This window comes from Pyrgilauda ruficollis, unplaced genomic scaffold (genome assembly GCF_017590135.1).
Source record: "Pyrgilauda ruficollis isolate IOZ18807 unplaced genomic scaffold, ASM1759013v1 scaffold2, whole genome shotgun sequence".
Lineage (NCBI taxonomy): Eukaryota > Metazoa > Chordata > Aves > Passeriformes > Passeridae > Pyrgilauda > Pyrgilauda ruficollis.
Window position 1 is genome coordinate 30,371,625 of NW_024519206.1, and position 24,181 is coordinate 30,395,805.

Consider the following 24,181-nt stretch of genomic DNA (forward strand, 5'->3'; position numbering starts at 1 on the left):
ACAACGAGCCTCGTGTGCCACCTGCCGCAGATACTTGAAATTACAGCAGCCGAGCAGGGATATTTGCAAATTAACAATCCAGGGTGTGAATGAACGCAAGAGAGCAGGAGTTTATAGGCAGCCCTTCTAAATACAGAGTTATTGTCTTAATGCTTAGAGGAGAAGAGCATAATTACTCCTATTCCTGAGAGCACCCCTGCATGCTCTTGTAGGGAGGGAAAAGAGCATGCATACAATCTGTTGTATAAAAGCTTTGAAATTTGTTGAGAAGGTGAAACGGTGCAAAGAGCAGGATGATTTGTGCTTGAATGCTGACATACAGCTTTATTTTAGTTTTTAATTGTCTTGAATTTTTAAAGAAAAATATAGAAGTCTCATATTTGAGATGAAAAAACCTCTTAAACTGGGGCTTTGTTTCTTTTTGTAGCCAAAATTGTGCTTGCAGTTGTCCAATTCTGCCTGTACATGCGTGCTTTGAACAGAAGTTGCATGTGCATCTTAGGGAATTGCTCTAAGTGTTTTGTTTCAATCAGATACTGTAATTCAGAAAGGTTCCTTTATATGCATAGCTGTTTATAAAATAGAATTTTAGCTTGATCATAAAACTGAACCTGTATTTGTATGATTTCCTAATGTTGTGCCTCTCTTGTCTGTCACCCTGTGAGTTCTGCTGGGTGATGCACTTTGGGGTCTGGATGGCCTCTTCATGGATAGTGAGGAAATGAATCTGTACTTCACAAGTGCAATAAAGTTTTGGCTTTTTCTTTTAACCAGTGAAATGAGAAGCAAGAGCTGCTCAAACTAGGAAGGACAGTCCAAGCTCGGATTAACTTTTTCTTAATTTGAAATAGCATTGAGGTTGTTCAGTTGAAGACATGATAGCAGAGACATCTTGGCTCTCGCCTTTGATATTTTCAAACAAAATTTTGTTTCCTGGGCGAAGTACAGATGAACTTGCCTTTCTGTAGGGCCTAAGTTTGTCTCTTTAAAAAAAGATCCTAGTGAGGGAGGTGTTCAAATGGGTGCTGTTGCCTTTGCTGTCAGCTGTGCTATTTTAATGGCCACAATGATCTCCTTCTCGTTACGTTTTTAGGCATGGCTGGAGCTATTCACTTCCTCTCAGACATTTCAGTACCGGAGACTTCCCAGTTTCCAGCGTTTGAACTTAGACCTCAAAGGAGGGAAAACAAAGTGGAACAGGACGGCTAAAACCATCATTTTGAAAGGAAACTGATGCCAATAGAGATGAGACTGTTTCGTGCCTCTGATAGTGAATGAACTTGATGCTGAACCGACAGATGGATAAAGCCCTTTTCTCCCCACTTCTGCCCCAAAGGACCATGAAGTCATTAGAGCATGAACAGGAGAAGCCACACTTAAGTTCTGTTAAAGTGACACCTTCAGATGTAGGACCAGAGAAGTCAAGTTTTGAACTTTCTCTTTTCTGTTGTATTTGTCTTCTTCAGGTCTTTGCCATGCTCTGCACGTTTATTGGTGTTGTGTGTTGATCCGAGTCTTTTGTTGTTAGCCAAAAGCTGGTCTCCGTGTGAATCTCCGTCCTGTACCTTTGTGCATGACTCACAAGAGCAGTGTTGCTTTCTGCAGCGTGGTTACCCGCAGAGAGAGTTCGCTGCAAGATGGTGCCCAGCTTCACTGGTGTACTAGCAGCTCTAAAAAGAGATGAAAAACGTTCCTCTCTTCATTTTTTCTGCCTTTTTCTCCACGGTCCTTCCAAGCTAGTGTGGTGGAGATCAGCCTGTTTTGATGAAGAGGTGTGAGGCCATTTCTGTTTTCAGAAAGTTAGCAGGTTGGAAGGGATCTGACTTGTCTTTTGCTGCTGTTGTGGGAGGCTTCTTTGAAAGTCTGAAAGAGAGGTTCCCTTTGATTCCTGCAGCTGGGTAGTGTGTTAGGTGCTTATAGCAGGATGGAGATGTTTCTCCCTACTGCTGCAAAACCCCATCCCATGCCATGAGCTTAAACTGCAGGTGGAGTCACTTGGACTAACCTCCCTCTGCCACCAACAGCACAGCCTGGACAGCATAACTGCTTTTCCTGTCCTAGACCTTGATTTGGAATAAACCTCCTCTGCAGCATCTCATATACAGATGAGCAAGGGGAGGTGCCAGGGCAAGCCTCTCATGCAGGTAGCTCAGGATGGTTGTTACTTTGGAACCAAAGTGGTGATTTGTTCAGGCCCTCCCCTCCCATGTAGTAGTACAGGAGTGATAAATACCAGCTGCTTTTGGAAGCTGCAGAGGATTATTGAGCAATATGAAGCCATTGCTAGTGGCTGTAATTGAAGTATAATTCATTTTCAATCCATACAGAAAAAGCTCTTTTCCCATAGTCTTAATTGCTGCTAGTGCTTTGCTTTCCCCTGTAGTGTGGTGGGGTTGTGAAATACTAGACCTGCCTACAGGTGCTCCTGAGTGTCAGGCCATTGGTTTGGGAGAAGTGAGACATACTCCAAGTACTCCTAGAGCAGGCTTGTGTGTCCAAGTAGTACCTGAAGTGTAGCACACTCCCAGTCACTCAGGCTCTGTGGTCATATCCTCCCCCAGGTCTCCTTGTGCTCTGTCAGTGCAGGTGCTGATTTTAATTGGTATCTTCTGTCGGGTGTGAGTGTGACAGATGGCACAGTTTGACCTTTTGGGCACACATCAGGATATCTGTGACCTGTGGGCCATCTGCTGAATGCCAGTGCCTCTGGTTGGGCTTGGAGATTCATTGTTCCTCCTTAAATTGGTCTTGATTTGTCACCTTGCAGGTGGCTTCCTTGAGCCCGTTCCAGTGTCTGCTGCCAAATCCCATGTGATGTTAACAACTTCCCTATTCAGTTCTGGGGGACAGCAGCAGCAGTGTAAGTGCACAGCTTAACGTCACAGAGTAGCAGCTTCTCTGCTGGTTTGTCAGGTAGGATTAAAATATGGGAGCAGCAGAAGAGACTTTTCCACCCCTCTGACAAAGGCAGAAGGTGAAATGGGAGCAACAAACCCAGCTGCATCTCTACAGCCAGAGATTGGGGAAAATGCTGCATGGCAAGCAGCTGGGCGGAAGCAAACAAGAGCAGAAAAGTGAGGAACAGAGGGAGTTATTAATGTGAGGGATCAGTGAGGAACAAGAAGAGCTGGTCATGGAGGCAATGCACAGTGTACCAGCAGAGACATCTTGATGAGAGATTCCTCCATGCCAAGAATGCCAAGAGCTAACTCTGTTTCTTTCTTCAGCCTGATCCTGCCCATAGAAAAGCCAGGAAGGAAACTTGCCCAGGAATTCTCAGAGAAATACTAAGAGAGATAGATGCCAGCTCTGATCCTGTTTCACATAACCCCCACCTCTTTGTTCCTTCTCCTCCACTGTGGGTGCAGTGCATGTTGGGTGTGTTAACAGGGCAAGGGCTCACCACATTTACAGGAACTGCCTGCAAACACTGGCCACACTGGCAAATCCCAAACCTCTGTTGTATGGATTGTTTAACTAGGGGGTCAGCTGGCAGGTTTTTCATTCAGTGATTATATGCATATTGGTCTTGGCTACTGTGCTGAGAATGGCTCCTGTGGGAGGTGAGTTTGACTGGCTGGAGCCTAAAGGGAATTAAAACCTGCTAGTTTTAAAAATACACACACTAAGAACAGCTGAATGCTGAGCAGACCCCCAAGATGCTGGAGTGTACCTGTCAAGATAATGAGCACCATAGCCAGCCTTATGCCATGGTGGGGCCTGGCAGGCCTGGTACCATCTTTCTCTGCAGAGTCCTCTCAGAACTGAGTAAGACTGGAAATGTATCGAGCTGGGAAGTGTCTTGACAGTGCATCTGCCTCATCTTCCCAACGTGACTCTCCCTGTGGCTCCTCCTTTCTGTTTGTCACAGCATTGTGATATCTAGGTGGCCCCTTAAGGAAAGATACAGTGTGAAGGTGAAAAAGTGTGTTTCACTAAGGGATTGTCTTCAGAAATGACATCAAACTACAAATGTAGAAAATGTCTTAATATTTCCTAGTTTGCTTCGTCTGTGTGTAATAGTCCACCTGTTGCAAAAAGCAGTAGTGTTAAAAATGGAAATGCTCTTTGGGCAGAAAAAGAGGAAAAAAATGCTGATGTTTTGTTCTTTGGCTTTATTAGTAAAGATCAAGCTATGTGGTGGTAATTTGTCTGAGTCTGGTTTTTTCTTCATTGTGGTTCTCCTTCTTTCCCTCCAGCTCTGTGGTGATAGCTGTCCCACTGATCTGACTGCTGAGCTGCTTCTCTATCTCATAGTCCTGCAGGATGAAACACATGCCAGAAAGAGGGCAGATTGCTGTTTTCCTATTTTCCTAGCACTGCAGGTGCCTTTCCTGCTGCTCCCAGATGATTTTTAGTGTACACTGCTTAGTGCAAAGCTCTGCTTTCCTTTGTGGCCACACAGATCCTGTTGAAGAATTTGCCGCTAAAGCCAGATTCAGGATGAACTGGTTTTTAAAACACATGTATGAAATCTTTCTGTCCACCTGAATAACAGCTGTTTCCCAGCTTTGAGGAAGTTTCAAATGTTCCTCTAGCTAGGCTTTAACAGAAGAAAACATCCAAGGATGCTGCAGGCAAATGGTAGTATTTGTTTCACAAAGCCCCTTGTGCCACTCATGGCCATCTTGGCCACCAAGAGAAACTGCTGCATTTTTTGGATGGAGAGGATCAGTTCTGGTCTGTAGACAATCTGTATGAATTCAGGTGTAGGTTGATAAGGCGTTGGGGCTTGTCTAGCACAGCAGATTGCTAACATCTAAATAGCATATGAGAGAGGCATGGGAAGCAGTACGTGTGCTGTGTGTCACCTCACAGCTAGGGAAGAATCACCACTGTGCTGCCCAGCCCTGCCCAGTGGGATGTTTGATGCAGCAGCCTTTCCTGGTGAAACTTCACTTTTTTCCCATATGTTTTCATGTCGATTCACAGTCAGGGCCAGTGTGATTTGTGCACAGGTACCTGACTTTAAACACTGTTTGCTTCTCCTTGACATCTACAAGTGGATTGTGGTAAATCCAGCTTGTAGCTATTAGGTAAGATAGGGTTAGGCAGCAGGAGAGAAGCAGAGTGGGACAGGTAAAGACACATCCATCCTTGTGACTCCTCTCACTGCACAGAGCTAAAATAACAGATTGGTGCAGGAAGGCAGGGCTGCTTAATTTGTCACTGTTCCCTCTGCCTTCTCTGCTGTCACATTCACCTTGCAGCACATGGCAGCTTGGAACAGTGGCTGCCAGTTGCACCTCTCATCTTTAATTGCCTTGTTATCTAGCAGTTGCTTTGTAAAAGCTGTCTCATGCTGGATCTTGCCCTGCATGGTGTCTCTGTAGTCATTTCCCTGCCAAATAGTACGAACTGTAAGGTAGCTTAGCTCCTGATGACAGGGCATCAGAGGGGAGGATTCCACAGCCACAGGGCCTACAAAGGCATCCTGTTCCACCCACTCAATTAGCAACGTTAGATCAGAAAAAGATGATAGGCTTCACTATCTGAAAAAGTGTTACGGCTTCTTTGCTGACCTGTGTGCCAAAAAGTGACCTTTTGGATATATGTATATGAAGCTAAACTTTCTGAGTTTCTGAGTTGGGTTTTTTAAAGCAGGGAAGAAAGAAAATCTCCTTTGCTTCTTCACATGGTCTGAATACCTTTTTGGAAAATACAGTTCCAGCTGTTTGTTGTTACAGCAGTGTAAGCTGTCACAGAGGCTCCAAAGGAGAAAAAAATCCACCAAAACCAAAAAACACCCACAAACCATAAAAAGTTTTCACTACATTATCACTTCCCAAAGTGATGAAACACAGGCCTCACCAGAGCTACAGGCAGGGTAAACCAAGAGTGCCTGGTGGTGCCTCTTCTCATAAAGCAGCAAAGTTAGAGATTTCAGAAGGGCACTGACCCCCTTGTCTTTCTTCCTCCTGCCAGGTCACAGGGGCAAAGGTGTCCTTCCCTGCCAGGTCCCTGCCTCCTCAGAAGTACACCAGACACATTTTGGGGATGCAGAACTGAAGAAAGGAGGGGTTACATTATTCATGCTCCTGGCTCCCCTCCCAGGTTCAGTGGTGCCACTAAAGCAGCTCCCTCTGCCCAAGCCCTGTCAAGGGGTTTAACCCCCTAGATCAAACCTCACTGCAAGAACCAGGAGACAGACAGGCACAAGACACAAAAATCACCTTCCTGAGGTTGACTGGAAGATCTCAAAAGGCCGGCTGGGAGTCAGCTGCACACTGGTCCAGTGCCCTCTGGGAAGGGGCAGGGGAGAGCCCCACAGATCCCCAGGGCTCCCAGCCATGACAACCAACCTTATTTTGCAGTCAAAACACCACCCTACCTCAGGGAGGCACCAAAACCTCTCTAGTGTTTGAGAGAAGATGCAGTAGCTGCACCCAGAGAATCCCAGCAGTTAAAGCACCAAACCTCATGGGGAAGTTCACATTAGCAAAGCTGCAGCAGCTGGCAGCTCCTAGGGCATGACCACTGCCAAGTAAAATCCTGTTGGAACTGGCGAGGCAACTGGAGGAAAGGCATGTAAACAATTTGCAATTAACGCGTATGGATGCCCACACAGGTGTTGTGTTTTCAAGAAAAGACCAAGCAAGTTTGCTAGCAGAGAATTCCCTGTGTTGTACAAGGTAGTGTCATCCATCTACACTAGGAAATAAATGAGCCAGACTTTAGGAAAACTTCACCTGAAGCTGAATTTCACTGTACAAAGGCTTCTATTCGATGTGTCCAGGACAATGCCAGCTGTCGCAGATACATTTTATAATATAAAATGACTTAACAACACCTATCTATTAAAATGAGGTCTGCTGTCATTCCTATTGAGAGAAAAAGGTTGGAATTGCTTTTTAAAAAATATGTTCTGCAAACACAACCATACTCAGTGCCATACACAGCTTTCACACTTCAAAAGCAAGCTAATTTAGAAAATATATACAGTTGTGATGTGCAGATGGACCCCGTATTCATCTATAAAATGTACTATTTTGTTGTCTGAAGTGTCCCTCAAGCTAAGACTGCACACACAGAAGTACTTTGCTTTGTCCCTTATCATGATGCACAGTCAGGGAAAGCCTTGGTTACAATTCACCCAAGTCCGCAGGAATGAACTCCTCCAGTGCTAGCTCTGCTCCAGATGGCTACTCATTCCACCAGCAGGAACAGTGGCCCTTACAAGTTTTTCTGTTAGACACTCATATTCACAGAAAAAGGGATGTTTTGCAAATCCAGCTTGACATCTAGAAACAAATTCTCAGAAGCCACAACAGCAATAAAAGCTTTGGCTCCCTGTGCAACACAGGTCTTCAGATGACTCCAAACCACTATAGTGAAACCTCTGTGCCCTGGCATCACACAGGAGCATTCATTCACCTGGTACCCAAAAGACCAAATGGGACTCTTAACCCTCAGCTATGTTATTTTTGCAGGTCCTTCAGCAGCAGGAGGCAGTGGCATCTTCTTTTTGTCACTTTTTGTCCATGTCACACATGGATGGGTGTGAGAGTCCACACAGGCAAAGGGACTCTCTGTTTATTCAAAGATGTTCATCTGTGGTCACTCAGAGGACTGGCCATGAACACTCACAACAAAATACATGAAGAGCTAAGAGATATTGAAAGCCAAACCATCTGTGCATCATGTCAAAGAATGGTATTAAGAACCTGTCCCAAAAAGTTACTATTTTTTTGACCTAGAGAGGAGAGCAGATTTACAGATCTATCACCTAAGATGACAGCTTTACTTGGTAGTCTTTGTGGCAGCAGTAAGACTATAATGGAAGATACTATTTCTCAGGGACTAAACTCCCATCAATGCCAAAGGGAGTAAACTTGTACTTATGCTCCCATCCCTTCTTACTGTAAATATTTTCCAGTTTAGAGAAAAAAACTTATGTATTTCAGTGTTTCTAACTGTTCTGTCAAGAGGCACAAGTAGCTCTGAGGTTTCAACACCTTCCTCTCATGTCAAAATCTAGGCCATTGTCTGTTTCATACAAACTCAGTGCTGGTAAAACAAGATGAGCCAAGATGCGGATCACACAGGTGAAATTCACATGATGGGCAAGAAGCACTCAAGTCCCAGTCCTTAATTCTGGATGCATCATTTAAAGTAGCAACTCCCTCTTTTCTAGGGCACTTGGCAGAGCCCCTGCCACGACAACCAATACTGGTACTCTAGTCACAGTGACTTTTATCAGAGCATCTTTCTGTTATACATCAGAACTGAACCGTAAAAGAAAATAGTAAAAATGAAAGATGGTAGTCACAATTTCTGGTAAAATCATTGCCCTGCTGCTTCTACCTTTATCTTCTTTGTCTGCCGTTTCCCTTAGGTGAGGGCATTTCTGCTGCGGGGTCTTAGGAGGCTGCACATCACTCTGGGGTCACAAGAACTGCTACTAGTGACCTGCTACAACGCAATTAAAACTTCAATTGAAACAAACAATAAATAAAGAGGAAGACATACAGGTTTTAAATATAGGTTTCCATTAAAAGCATTACAAAGACAACTTCTCTCATTTTGAAGAAAAAGAAAAATCATTTTCCTACTAAAAAAAAAAAAAAAGAAAAAAAAAAGAAAAAAAATTAAAAATCACCCTTTTGCAAGTAACTTTAATGAGGAAAGGTGCAGGGAAGGGAAGGAGAGAGGACTTGGAGAACCAGCAAGTGTTCAAAAGGGCAGGTGCCCTCCATCTTGGTCATTTTGCAATTGCACCTTCTTCTCACACAGTCAGGTCAGAGAGCCAGAGTCCTCATGTGGAGGATTTCACCACCTGCTCATATGGGGGAGGTGGTGTGTTGCAATAGGAAGGTGGGGGTGGGTAAACCGGGTTTCCTTGTGGGGAATTGGGCTGGACGTGGAAAGCCATAGCCATGGGATTCATCACAGATCCACCTGGATCTGTGTAATACGGCACTCCAGGTTGTTGTGACCCTGAAAGAAAGAAAAGGAGAGAAAAGGTATCAGCAACAGCACAGGCATCAGGTTGTGCTCTCCCAGGGCCTGTGCTCTGTGTACTCGGACAAGGTTTTTTGAAGTGTTCATCAGAGCAAAGACAAGGAGTCTTTCTCCTGTCCAGAAAAAAAACAGGCTGGCAGGATTGCATCCACCTCTTCAGATACTACCAAAAAGTTTCAGTTTTGCATCCAATAGAAATCACTTAGTGAAGCAAAGGGCACCACTACTCCAAGCAACTACCATTTCAAAGGGAAAACAGTGAGCCCTGTTCAGTTGCTCTGACAGAAAAGCTTTTCTGTCTGCAGAGGAGAGAGCTGTGGGATCCCAGATGGACAAAGGAGTCTCTACTGTGGCCCTGACTCAGGTGTCAAGTCTTACAAAAGGACTTCAGAGATTATTTTGTGGTGTCCTGGATCTGCTGATAAGCCAGAGTGAAGCTCACATGGATGATTTCCCTCCTAGGCACGGTACAGTTTAGAGGGGAAAAGCAAACAGCCAAGTGAAGAATGTATGAAGCAAAGAGCCAAGCTGTAGTCAGTTACTGCTGGCTAGCACAATGGAACAAGATTGCTTTGCACAGATTCAATTTAGGAAATGACGTCGGAGCCTGCAGGGACAAGGAAAGGAAATATAAGGCCAAACACAAAATTCCTTGGCTATGACACATAAGGAGTAACAGAGGTTGCTGCCATAAGAACAAAGCTGATGTGTAACCCTCCTCAGATATCACAGTGGGTGGTGGAAGATGACTTAATGCAGACTATCTCAAGATCCAAGTCATCTTTTTTTTTCTTCTTTCTCTCTGTCTGTTTAAATAAAGATGGACTGGGAAAAAAGTCATGGCCGAGCAACAGGTTTTCTTCTTTTGGTGCCAGTCTGTGTTTCCTATAAACAACACAGCTTCTAAGTCTGCTTCCCCTTCCATTCTCCCAGTTAGGCTCCCAGAAAAGCACTCCCAGCAGATGCTGCTGGAATGGCAGAAGATGCTGCTGCTATCTCTGCAGGGAAAGAAGGAGACAGGCAATGAGCCACATTTTGAGGGCTCCACCTCAACAGTGAATTGGCTAATGGTACCAAACCCAGGAGAGTAATTACTGGAAAATGGGAACTTGCTTGACTACTAATTCTCATTGCTTTTGCTGTTAAATATTTATAGAACAGTGGAAAAACTAAAACTAAAAAATAAAATAAATTGTGGGGTTAGCTCAGAGCCCAAAGCTTTTAAGTAACAGTAGTAACAGTCTGGAAGCAGGTGCCATAATCAGGTCATCAAAGAGCTTGTGCTTATTTCATATTTGCTCACAATTAATGTTCTATGAAGCACCATGAAAGAGTAAAACTGTGCTCTAAATTTAAATCTGGTGTTTATCAATCCAGCCAAAGATACTCTCTGTTCACATAAACTCCAGGCTATTTTTCAGGCTTAAAAATATTAGTCTAGTTGGATTGGCTCTCCCCCAGCTGCAAAATACTCTCTGTTCAGTTAAGGAGAAAAGCAGATGCAGAATGGGAGCCCTAAAAAAACCCTTAGAATTTAAACAATGAAGTGTCAGTTTGTGTCTGTAACATCTTTCTAACCATTTAGGCCTAGGAGAGTTCCCAACCGTAACTAGCTACCAGACAGGAAGAAATTACAAACTTAGAAAGCAATTTTGGCAGAGGAGCCCTCACTAGGTAGGTCCTCCTGCTGCTCACAGTTATTACTTACCCAAGAGACAGCAATCAGACTAACAAGGGGAAAAAGACCACTTTGGCACAGAAAGACTGCAGCACGGAACACTGAAGGCAAATCAAAAATACCTGCAAGGTGGCCAGATTGTGGAAGAAAATGCTAGGCTTTCCTTCAGCTCTGCCAGATGTTATCAATTGTATTTAAAACTCTTTCTTCCTATGACTGTTGAATTTGGACACCTATCATTTTGTCTACACTGCAAAGGGAGAGCTTGCTAGCCTCCTTTCATGCATGGACACACACCTGTAAAGGTATTAGGAACCAAAACAAAACTGAAAGTTCTGTCATCCCATGTGTTTCAAAACCACTTCTGTACACTGCAGCTGAATTATGCTGTTGGAAGTGCTGAGGACATCACTCACTGCAGGAGGTGGATGCAGTTTGAGTGCAGTGCAATCCCTTGTACGAATCGTACAGTGTCCAAAAACCAGTGAAACAAAAGCTCAAAACCCACCCTTTTTTAGTGTCTTGGCCAACTAAGAAACCAGTGAAACTTTTATGAGCAGTCTCTGACCTGATGCAGTGTTGACTGGTTGTCTGGTGTAAGACACATTAAAAGTAGGTTCTTCTACTAATGGAGGAGGGTACATCCGCCTTCGGATAAAGAAACCAGCTCCACAACAGAACAAAACTCCCATCATCAAAAGGAACCTAGGCAAAAAGAAGAGGGAAGTAAAAACCTGCACATTCAGGTAGCATTTAAATCCAGACTGTTCACTGAGAATACACCAGCCTACAACTTTTAACAGGATTTCTTAAACAGGTTGCCTCTTGAGAGCAGGTCTGTCATTTGGGATAGCACTCATGGAGCACTTGTATTATGGACATCTTCAGTGATTAGTAGTATTGTCAGTATTCTCTGGCACGTAACCCACAAGCAAAACACACTTGAACTTTTCAAAAGTTCAGGTTCACACGTGACCTTGGCTACTGGGATGCTAAACTGAAATTCCAGGTCGGTACAGTTTCAAACTGCACATCTTGGATGCAGGCTCCAGGCTTACAGCATCTAGGCTGCTCAGGATGTTTGTGGAGTACAGAGAGGAATACTATTCTGCATTTGCCACTAGAAGAAGAATCTTAGAAGATTTTAAGAAGAATATTCTTAAATTAACTCAACATTTTAATTTCATCTCCCATGGGAAATATGGTAGCTGGCACTTAAGCTCAAGCCGGAAGACTGAAACATTCAGTACTGATGGCGACAAACTTTGCTTTGTGCTTCCTACACGGGATATTACATTCTCCTTAAAAAAAAAAAAAGATATTATTTAGCCACCATTCTCCTTCTCTCAGCATCTTTTCCAATCTAATTAAACTATCCTCATCATTTCCTTGCCCTGGTGTGGTGGAAACAGGAACATGCAGCAAGGGCACATCAGATTTTGGTCTTCAGACAGCAGCTTTCACTGTCTTTTCTTGATCAGTTACCAGACACTACAGTGACTCATGCAAGCTCTTGTAAATAGGAATGGTTCTTTTGCTTGTAATTGCCATCTTGTTTCATGGCCTTTTACTGGAAGACAATGAGAACTGTGCTTTTTTGGAAGGCAAGGAAGTTGGCCAGAGGCAAGCCTATGCACCATGCTTATCTCCTCTGGAAAGTTCCCAGGTGGCTGAGAGGAAGAGAGTGGCACAGCATGGCAGCAAGAGTTACTTCATGCAAAGGCTCAAACTCTGTTCTTGTTTCTACATTAGAAATGAGAGCAGAAGGAGGTTCTTTTTCCCTGAGCCAATATTTATACATTCCCCTTTGGCAATGTTCCTGCAAAGGATTTTTTTCTGAACAGAAAAACAGAGATTTACGACGTCACCCCAGGGATTGAGATAGAGAGCTCTTCACTTATATCAGTAAGGATTGTACACTAAAATCCCAAAGTCAGCTTTGGGAAATCTCTGTATTACAGTATACATCAGGCTTCTGTTTCTCACTATTTATTTGTTTCAGTTTTGGGGGCTTTTTAAAAAATCAATCTTCAAATTCCACATTAAAATGCCTGAAAAAAGGTTTTCTAGGGAGTCTTTCCTTTCTCTCAACTGTAATGAGAAGGTTTTATTCAGGTGCTTTCTTAAATTCCACTCCAAAAGGAATTTACCTTATTTTTTCATTACACATATAACAGTGATTAGTTTAAGCTTTATCCAGATTACTGAGCTGCTGGTTTCACAAGCTCAATCTTTCTGCCTTCTTTTCCTTTGCTGTCATCTCCAGCAAAATCCTCATAGTCATAAAAGTACTTCTCTTCCTTTTTAATTGAGGCCTCAATTCAGCTGGCAGGAATATATTATATCCTGCCTAAAAGCACAATCCTGCTTATAGGATCCATTTTTAAAACTGAGTGTCCAAAAAAACCAGGAAGAATGTTGCTCTTTGGTAGTAGCCGAGACAGGCATAAAGAATTCAGCAATTCTAGATAAAAGTGGAGCTGCTGCTTGTACAAAGCAGCAGGATGCAGAAGCAGGAAAGGTCAGCCTGACATGATTAACCTCTTTTTTCAGTGTTTTTTTACTGCATCAGGAGAATTTTATAAGAAAAAACCAAAATCCATGCATTTCTATGCACATACATACCTTCCTATATACTTGCACCTACTGTACTTTAAAAATACCAGGGCTGGCAATATCCTGATGTAAGTCCAACCAACAAGTCGAGGATAAACACAAAATTCCCAAATGCCCTGCACCTACCAAAAATACCATAGTCGCTGGATAGAGAGAGCTCTTACACAGCATCTTGAGCCACAGCAATCCTCATAGGAGCGACATCTGCACAGGAGAAACAAAGAGACAGCAGTGTTGAGTGGCTGTTGCTCAGATTAAAATGGCATCCCCAACCCTGACACCATTCACACCCCCAACCAAAGCATTATTTTAAGAACAGACTACCCTTGGCTGGATAAAGCTGTCAATCATATGCACAGCACAGTTCTATCCCTATTCAGGAACTTTTCCCATGTTATTGAAACTAACTTCCTATATACTTAATCTCAAACCACCTCTAAAAGACCAAATATGGTGTTCAATTCTATACAAAAAAAAGGACAAGTTATAAAGAAAAGCAGTATCACTGGGTTTTCTTTCACAGTAAATGAACACTTCAGACTCCCAACAGATGTTTGGAGTTTTATTCACTGGAACAGACAAGAACTGCCAGAACTAAACTGCCAGATCACCCTTTCTTTGAAATCAGCACCTTCCAAGCAGAGTAACCACTGAGTGCAGAGGAAATTCCAATTGTACCACTATTTGCAAATTTTATGCCCTTTTTTCTTCTCAGAAGTTGCACTGAACTGCAACTGCCAGCAACTCTCATTATTAAAGCAGCCTTTTCTCTAAAAAACCCCCACACATCAAATTAATATTTCATATGCACAGAACATTTTCAAAGGTATTACATCACCAGTCATTGTGAGGTACCACTTCAGAAAAAGCAAGCACATACATTAAGGGCAACCTCTGAACAATTCCTATGGTAACTCCTATTCCCACATCAATGAAACCTACTTAGTAGGGAAAAGGACCAAGTTAACACAGAATCTATGATATGTAACAGACTTGAATGAAAATAGGCATATAGCAATAAGATTACTATATCCACATACAAAAATAAAAGAGGAGGTGACCACAACTGGATTGATCTTTTTAATTTTTTAAGGGTGTTCACATCTGTGTGCAGAGTGCACATATTTATTTAAGCATCCGATCTTGGACAGTTTGCTCAACTGCATGACTGTGCTCCCATATTTTCATGCAAACTAAAACCACGTCAACTGAATAATTGTACAGACAATTACACATTTACATGCTCAATTAACAAGGCTTCACTCAGAAAATACATTGTCACATAGGCTTCAGCCTCTAACTGGGGCCAGAGAAGGATGCTCTATGGATACATAATCAGTTGTTTTGCAAGTGAAAACAGTTACATGCTCTTCTGATGACAAATAAGTAGGATTTATTCAGGCAAGCCAAAGGATCTGACATGATCATCATTGCAAGGTTCATTAACAGACTCAGGCACCCAGTTTGAGACTCAGCCAAGGAAGTTGCTCATGCCAAAAGAGAAAACACCCACTATGCTGCCATTGAACATGAAAGTGACCCATCCGCAATTTTTCTTCTTTAAAGCTTCCCAAGACTCTGACAACTGCTCGTACTCAAAACTACCAAACCTCACATAACAACTAACAAGACTTAGCAAATCAGCATTAACTTCAGTCCTCTTGGGACCAAGAAATTAAGTATTCCTCCATGTTTCCACAGTGGTTCAACCTAACAGGAGCTTTCAAGACATATGTTGAAGTCAAGGACAGATTCAGGTTCCTTACAAAATGGGCTGGGAGCTGCTGTCTTCTGTTACACCACTGCTCATGGTACCCCTTTGCTCTTCAACATGCTTTGGTTGGAGCACTTCATCCATGGTGATGGGTACTTGTCCCCTTGGCTGATGCTGCACAGCAAGGATTTTATTGGGCCAGAAAAGCAGAGAAGAAACTGAGCCCATAAATCTAGAAACCCTTCTTGAGTCCACCAGGACAAAAATAAAAGGAAGGATTTTAGGAATGTGAATAGTCTTTATCTCTGCCTCCACACGCTGGCTCTCAGTCCAGACACCTATATCTGACCACACACAGGATGGAGAGTGGAGGCACCATTTCCCAGAGCCCCAAGAGCTTCACCTTAATAAAACTTAAACAGAGAGGTCACAGACTGCACACACACCTCCCCCATGCCCACCCTTGCCTTGCTTATTTTGCACCTGTTTTCTCCAGAGCCTGAATAGATGGGAAATGGCTATTTTAAAATATATAATTATGGTCATTCAAACCAACAAAATTAAAGGAGCATCTGTAGAGGAATACATACCTCAGTCTGTTTTTTTATCTTTAAGTTATCCAGGAGTCAACACCATTTTAAAAGTCCCAAACGCTTTTATTCCTGCAGAAGAAGGCTACAGCACCAGCTAGATGGCAGAAAGGCTACACTGCTGAATATTTATGAAGCTCCTGAGACCACTGACTGACAAACAAACAGGCCATCAAAGAGAAGTTTCAGGTGACTGAACTTTCAAATGGTTGCAAACAATGCAAAGGATGGAGGAGTCTCTCATGGTGGCTCCAGTTCCTGGCAGTCAGTAAGCTTTCTTACTGTGAAAGCCAGTAAGCTCAGCCAGCTCATCCTAGGCTGACCACTGCATTTGCTGGGTGGATCTGTGAAAGGAAACCAGTACTACAACCCTTTGAGATCTGTCACTGGTAAGTTTGTCACTTCTTACCCATAAAACCAAACAGGTGATTTATTCTGTGTGCCTGTGAGAATGCACACATGTATCCATATGCAGGAGCATGGAATCAAGGCTGGAATCAAGCATGATGCCAACCTGCTGTCTGTACTCCCCACCACTTGATAGCAGCACCAAAAAGGACGGGAAGAGTGAATATTCTATTTGCTGATACTGCCATCAGGCTATAGCAAAAGGTCTGCTGATCTCTTGTTCTTGATTCTATGTGCTGTGGAAAAACAACACAACTCCTGACAATATTCATCCCCATTACATGACAATTAACTTACTTACAAAAGCCATATTTATTAGCTGGCAAAAATGAACAACAAAATCAGCTTATTAATGGAGTAACATGCAAGCTTAAGTATAATCAGTCTTTGATGTACTATCTCTCACTGCCTGATGGCAAATCACAGCAGAATTAAGAACCTGGTTCAAAAAACCCATAATTAAACACATGCACATATATTTATTGAATGGTATGCATTTTCTTTAAATTGAACCCATACTTCGGCTTTGCTTTACAAGGAATGTAAATGCCTTATGCCAGCTGAAGCAGAATGAGTCTTACTATCAACCAGAAGTGGACTGAAGCCATCTCCAGAAGACTTTTCTAAAGTCAATTTCCCTCTTTCACAGATCAGTGATGATCCCAAGAACTGCATTTCCCTAGGGTAATGTTCATTTCATTGATCAAAAGTTAACCTATGACACAGGATAAGACATAATTATTTGCTTTGCTAATCTGCAACTTCACCAAGAATACAGTCTCTCTTTCAAAAATGGTGCAATGGGATTTATGATTTAGAAGGTACATATTTTCATTCATAATTCAGTGGAATAAAAGGACAGTATGTGCATGTCCAATGTTTTGAACTGCTGGCACACCAAGGAACTGCTGTGTCACAGATCAAAGTTACACAGTGTGTCAGGTCACAGGGACATGGCTTTTCTCTGGGTTCACACTTAAATCATGGCACTGAACTTCCTTTCTTTATGGACAAGCAAAGCATAGTTTCACATAAAGGTATATGGTATGACCCAAACCTTACAAACCAACTCTTCACTTGCATGTGTTCTGTGGATAATAGCTGCTCAATGATATGGTCCAATAGCTCTTCTCCAATTATACCTGCATCTACACAGCTGAATAATTCCCTTCCTAGTAGAGCTGCTGCAGCAGCAAAGAGCTGCATTCCCTACCACCACCACATCTTTGAAAAGGAAGCTGTAGTAGTCTTAGGTTTTTCTCTAGCATCATACGGGCCAAAACCTGATTTAACATTTAAGATCTTTGATTAGTAATGTATTTTGGAAGAGTGAAAAAAACAAACTGTCAATCCACATGTAGTGGCAGAAACCCTACTGCAGACACAGAGACAGAGGATGAGTGTGTGAAATAAAACCACAACGCCACATCAACAGCCAAATACAGTAAACTGCATCATCTCTAACCTCATCTTGTTCTGAAGACAAGCCTGATATGAATTCCAAAAAAAGGCTGTATACCAGTCATAGGTTAATGATTGCTGCACATATCTGTAAATTCTATGATACAAATTGGGATTCATTGAAACACAAGAAGCACTGGAAGTTTTAGAGTGGGGGGCAAGAAAACTGAAGGGAGTCAAGGAACTATGTAAATGAAAGTACAGCAGTAGCCCAAAGCTAAGGGATGAACTGCTGAGGCTGGGTCATCTCCAGGTAGATTCAATGTTGAGCCCTCAAAGTCAGAAGGTTCAGGTCTGCTCCCATAGAAGAGATGACAGCAAACAGCTGTGCATATGCATATGTGCATATGCCTTTACTTGTTCTAGGACAAAAGAAGTTTTAAACATAAAATAATCTAACCTGCTTGCAACTCAGCTGCCAGGATATAATGATGCTGAACAGAGAAAAAACAAATAAGGCTTGAAACAAAAAGAAAAAGCAGGCAATCACCACAAAGTGACGAGCAGAAACAATTCTGATGAAGCTCTGAGTCATGGCTGTACTATCAATGAGGAATGATGTCGCTGAGGTACACTGCTACAAGACTTAGACCTGACAGACAAAAAATGGGGAAGATCAACTGAAGGTGTACCATGTAATTGAGAAAGAGCTCTTTTTCTACCAAGTTTACTTAAACTTTTATTAATTTCAGACAGTTCTTAAGTGCATTTCCATCTTTCCATAAAAAGCAGTCTTCAAAGCAAACCCATTGCCTGTACTGCTGTCTTAAGGAATGACACAGACTATTGGCTGCAGACATGGGGAAGACCACCATACAATGGAGGGGTTATCCCAAGGAATCTACGCTATATCTATGCACCAATGTTACACGTGCCCACAGAACATGGAAATCGAAACAGAGAGTCCAACTGTGCACTCAGGAGTCCCATGTAAGCATCTACTTCTGAGTCCCAAAGTGGTTTAATCTCTCTCCAGAAAGATGCTGCAACACTAAGGCCACATCCTTCCACTGGCATTCACTCAAGTGCTTGAGGAGCAATAAGATAGGCAAGGTCTTTGGCTGTAGGGAACATCTGCATTCCAGCCTTGGTCTTAGGGTCATTGTGTCTCCTTGGTCTAATTTTCAGCAGACACAATTCCACCACAGCTACCTGCAGTTACAGGTTCTCAGCACCCAAAAGAATTTATCTTCTTATAAACAGCCAAGGTGATCTCTTGGCATATGCAGTAACAGTGCCTTGTCAAACACAGGTCTGATAAGTATGAATAGATAAGTTTATAATAATACAGCTGCTTCATAGATGAATGGAGCTGTGACCTCAGCGCACATCTGTACTTCAGAGTAAAATCACTGCTACTGGTACCAAAGAGATAGTTATCCAGGTACTTGGTAAATCACACAGCCCTTACATAAGAAAATGTAAGCCATAAACAAAGGAAAAGGGCTGTCAGTTAATTTTTTCTACAGAGTAGAAACAACTGAGACAGAAACAGTATTTGCTCAGGTAAGAGTCCTGTCTGCTTTGACACAGCTAAAATCTCCTATAAGACAAGGTACTTGGCTCCTGTCCTTCACACAGACATGAAAAAGAAGAGCAGGCAAGAGCTGAAAAAGGGCTTATTTCTCAATTACTCTTTAGGTGAAGAGTCTATAAACATATAAACACCATCTCTGTGATCTCTGTGCAAGAGCTCAGCAGAATACAGTAAATCCTCCCCCACTTCTGATGGGATGAGAAGTATTTGCTCAGGTGCTCCTATTGAACCAATCCTTCTCACAATCTTCTGCTACCCAAAGATTTACCATAACCCCAGCCCTCTCTTTCCAGATCCTAAGAAGATAGCCACCCTGCAGAGGAACTCTCTTTGTTATCTGTAAAGTACCACTACATGGCTTTCTGGCCAGCACATATCCATCTAGAAATTTTTTCTGCTCCCCTTGTGGCGGAACCTAGCAAGAATTGCTTGGGCTTTGGCAGTATTAAAGAGTCATTTTTCAACACAGGCTGCAGGCTTTTCTCTCACAGAACAAAGCAGAGAAACAGCATTGCTTAAGGCTCCGACAAAAGTAAGCCACTGATAATGTGTATGACAAGTTTGAATTTTCTGGAGGTGGAATTGTAAATTTCTTGTATCAACAGGAACGAGGAATTCTAGTTAATCATCAGGCCCCTTATTAAACAGATGATTAGTTCTTCGTATCTCAAGCTGCATCCAGTGGGCAGGCAGTCCTACTGCATCTCATGCCTGCTTTGGGAAATCATAAGCAGTCTGCTGGCAGGGGGCGATGGGTATCCAGGAATGTGCTGTCTGCCTCGATTTAAGATACTAAAGCATAGTAAACCTTTTTTTTCCTGCACCAAGCCACTGAACGATCAAATGCAGAGAAGGACTGGGTAGTAATGGCCAGCTGTTAAGTGCCATCAAGTCTTTCAAAACTTTAATTCCGGGTCTCCCTACTTAGGAAGGGTTAGAACTTCAAGATTACTTAGGTGTCAGATGCACTTTGAGTTGTCCACTGAAGGTGCAACCTTTCCTTTCCCACTGATAGGAAGCTGGAAGAAACTGGTTCTCAGTCTCTATTAGGGTTCTTGTTTGGGACATGGAAGAATTAAGACCTGATGAGTATTTTAAATCAAACACCTTCCACAGGTAAAAGTGAGGCTCACTCACAGTAAGTCACAACTGTGGTTAACACATCCTCTGGAAATGAGAAGGGAATGGGATGGGTTCTCTGCTCCACCTCAGCCAGGGGAGGGTCTGGTCTCAGAGAAGTACCCCACTAGAAGACAGAGGATGCCCTCTTTTCCTCTTTCCTCACCTTCTCAGAATTAGCCGTCCATACCTGGTCAGCCTCCAACTCCAAAATTGTCCTTTAAATCTGAAATCAGGTCCATCACCTGTTTGATGGCTTGTGAAGGTCGATATATTAAACCTCTCTCCAGGACCTACTCCTAGCAAGTTGAGCTGGGTGTTAATTTGGAAGCCTAATTCAACCCAGATTGCTTTAGATAATTGATTCATTGAAGGAAATTCCAGTTTGTGGCAAGGCACCTACCTGCTGGGTAACTCTAGTCTCTTATTTGGAGCAAGGAGTAAGCCCCTTCAAGGGCACTGACTTTTGATGCTTTGACATTTTGCATCGTTATTGTTTGAGGCTGCAGTGGACTGAGCAATGGTGGTGGGATTCTGTTGCCTTTTATACAGGTGTCTGATAATTCCTGCTGGCTTTCTTCCTGACACAAACTGTGGACTTACGTCCTTGCAATGAACTACATCTGCAAACAGGCCCTTCCTGGGGCTGCCCACTACAAAAGTGAGCCCTGGAATGAATCCAGGTCTCTGTGTCTGTACAGTGCCAACTATTCAAGGCGCCTGAAGAATGCAAAACTATTACATTGCCTTCCCTCTCCCTCCTCCCTGGTGGCTTCAAATCAAATGGAAGGATAAATCAGCAGCTATATTACTTCCCTAAGCACACACCTGCTGACACTTCATGCAGCTGTAATTGCAATGGAAAGCTAAGTGTACCACATCAGGAAAGCCAACTTAATTAACAGCAGCAAAAACAACAGGATGTGGAGCACAGACAACAGCCACCATCATGCAACACACCCAGTGCCTGGTTTGGGGTGGTTTCCCAGCCTATCGGACACACGTTGATGGGAGAAGTGTCCTCTGAGCTGTTTGAATAATAGCAAGAGAAAAACCTTTTTTTAATGTTTTCACCTGGGACATTTTGCAGGTTCTTGATAATGCACAGAATTATTATGGACTGACCATGAAGAATAAAAGGACTCACATTCAAAACCCAGATGAGTATGGCTGTGTGATAAATACAATAAAACTTAATCAGCAAAGTAAGAGAAGCATGTGAAAATGCACAAAAAAAATTATTTCAAAACCCATGAAAAACCACAAACTTAATATATTCCTCATTCTTCTCTACAATAAGAAAAATAAATTACTCTTCCCATGCAGGGTAGGAACATGTCTTAAACACGAAGAATACTAGCAAACATTTATTTTTTAGGTGTCCATTAGTGTTCTTATACTAATTCTAAATGAAAAATTAAACAGATTTCATCAACACAAATGTGTACATGCACAGCTGTCTGCTGTATGCAGTAAACTGGTTTCTATGGCCAAAATATACTAGCCTAAAAATACAGCACTTTCACCTGCTTTCAACATTAATTCAGGTCCTGCTTTGGATAAGAATTAGAAGACAATAAGAGACGCCAGTCCTCTCTGTTCTGTTCTTCACATAATTGCCAACAGCAATGGTTAACACTTCCTTCCAGAGAAAATGTTCATGTTTCTTTCTGGAGGTCTTTCACCTAGTAGCATACCTTTGAGAAGTCAAGACCTACCTAAGACAAGGAACCCAGGGCAGAACTCAGATGCAAAAAGTCAGTATTTAGGAGGCAGAAGATGATACAGGCTAGGAGGCATTTAGAAATCATCACATATACAAGTAGGTGCAATGTTAGAAAAGCCAAACCTCACCTATAACTAGTAGTTAGAAAGTACACCAAGTCCAGCAAGAAGAGCTTCTACCACTACACTGGCAGTGGAAGCCATCTGTGGACAAACCAGAGAGTGGGAGATTTACCCCAGCTTCAGCGTGGCTTTCCATACTGTCTCCCTCAACATTCTCATAACCAAGTGCACACCTTACAGCCTGGACAGGCAGGCAGCTAAATGTGTTTAAAAAAACCAAACAGAAACACCATGGTGAGGCTTGGAGGGCAGGGAATAATGGGTGCCCCTCCCCATGGATGAGTCCTTCACTGACCCAGTGGCGCCAGTGATGGTATATCTATTGCTGTGGACACGTGCCTACCACTCAAAAACATTCCTGCTGGTTTATAAATATGCCATGAAGCCTGGCAAGGAGAGGATTAGAAACATGCATCTGGAATTTATAACCTCATTAAAAGCCCCAGTATGATGGTAGCTAACAACTGAAGGAAAAATAAACAGAAAAGACCTGCGGGACTGATCAGTCATATCAGGAAATATACTTCACCCTTCAGTGAGGGGGACATTCACAATCATGCCAATCAAACTACTACTCATCAGCAAAACATAAGGCAGCCTTCCCTCTCCTATTCGTGCCAATTTAGAAATGGAAAAACAACTGGAGTATCTTAAGTGCTGCGGGCATCTGCCTACAGGGAAGGTGGTTTTGCAATCTAATGCATTCTCTGTGTTACCATTCACATCATTGCCATGGAAGAAAAGTACCTTGACTGTTTCTTCTGCCAACCATCAGCACATCTGAGAAAAGGCTGAGCTGGCTTACTTAAGTGAGAGTGGGATGAGGATACTTGTAGAGCATCAGTCGAGTCTCTTGAGACAGCTTTAAATTCTGAATCACTTTCTGTGCATCCACACAAGGAGACGTATGATCTAATTCTTTAAGCAAACTCAGGAAAAATTTGGCTCCCTGCTTTTCCAAAGGATAAGAATATAAGAATTAGATTCCAATGACTAATTCCTTTCTCTGCTTTATATTTGCCTCCTTATTTTTCTAAGTCATATTAAAAAAGCATTTTGCTGAAGTAGTAGAAAAGTATCTAACTGACAACAGTCTCTGGTGACTCAGGTGACAAGGACATGGAGAAATGGTTGGATGGGTTAGGGAAATAAGAACAGTCTTGGGAATTGCCTGTATTAAGGACAGAAGACCAGCACATGTCTCTCAAATTCTTGGTAAGCTTTTCATGTTCACTTCTGGTCTGAAATAAGCTATACCTTACTCCCGCAGGAGAACAAAAAGATTTTGGAAAATTATCAACTTCTCAGTCTAGCCTTAAGAAATGGAATTACATTTTGAAGAAACATGCTTGAATTAAACTAAAGCTTATTGATGCTATATGAAGGATAAAGTAACTATTTTCATTGGAAAAAAATATTTTTAAAAAATACTAATACCATTAAATAATTGGACAGAAAGATGGATCATTAGTTCTGGTGTAGCTATGGTATTTTTTGAAAAATCCTTTGCAGGATTTTTCGCTCCTGGGAAGCTGAAGAGTCTCAGGAGAGAAATGTAAACAATAACTACTTGTTGCTTTAGAATGCAACAGGTGTATTTTTTATTGGTTTATGTGGATCGTTTTCACTTGATGACCAATCACAGCCACTTGTGTCGAGGCTGTGAGCAGTCACAAGATTTTGTTATGCATTTTATTTTTGTTCTTTTTAGCTTTCTGATGATTTTTTTCTCTCTATTTTTTAGTATAATTGAAAGGTAACATTTAATATAATATATATCATAAGAAAATAAACCAGCCTTCTGAAAACATAAAGTCCAGACTCGTGTCTCCACACATGGGGCACCAAGCACAACATTCTGGAACTGTGATCTTCAATCTTTGCCTTAGCTGTTAAGATGGAAAGCATAAAAGACAAGTTTTAAGAAAGTTTTGAACAATATCTCTAACAGATTTTTCTTTTTAAAATTATTATACTGGAAAGCAGATTGAATTTAAAAAAACACTAAAAAAACTTAAGCTCCAAAATAGGAACTGTCATATAATTGCAAGTTTTACCCACCCAAATATAGCTGAATTTCCAGAACACTTCTTTTGGCACACTGTTCCTCTGGCTTAGCAGACACATTCTTATCTGTCTTTGGATGGCTGAAGTAGAGCCTTTATAGGAAAGATTAACTCAGCTATCTTTTCTTTAAACTTCTGAGAAAAGCAAACCACCACTTTATATGACGGTCCACCAGATTTCTA

General features: G+C 42.2%; 2 protein-coding genes across 2 annotated transcripts in view; one reads left to right on the forward strand and one right to left on the reverse strand.

Moving 5' to 3' along the window:
* The window catches only part of LANCL2 (LanC like 2), a 33,406-nt gene extending 29,259 nt beyond the window's left edge, over positions 1-4,147 (forward strand). The window contains exon 9 of the mRNA XM_041466544.1: positions 1,094-4,147. Coding sequence (XP_041322478.1) covers positions 1,094-1,209 — 116 coding nt within the window. The 3' untranslated portion in view covers positions 1,210-4,147. The remainder of the gene's footprint in view (positions 1-1,093) is intronic.
* Positions 4,148-8,472: 4,325 nt separating this feature from the next.
* VOPP1 (VOPP1 WW domain binding protein) overlaps positions 8,473-24,181 on the reverse strand; it is a 63,761-nt gene continuing 48,052 nt past the window's right edge. The window contains exons 3-5 of the mRNA XM_041466726.1: positions 13,382-13,459; positions 11,208-11,344; positions 8,473-8,937 (exon numbers count right to left, since the gene is read on the reverse strand). Of these exons, the coding sequence (XP_041322660.1) occupies positions 8,756-8,937; positions 11,208-11,344; positions 13,382-13,459 (397 nt within the window). The 3' untranslated portion in view covers positions 8,473-8,755. The remainder of the gene's footprint in view (positions 8,938-11,207; positions 11,345-13,381; positions 13,460-24,181) is intronic.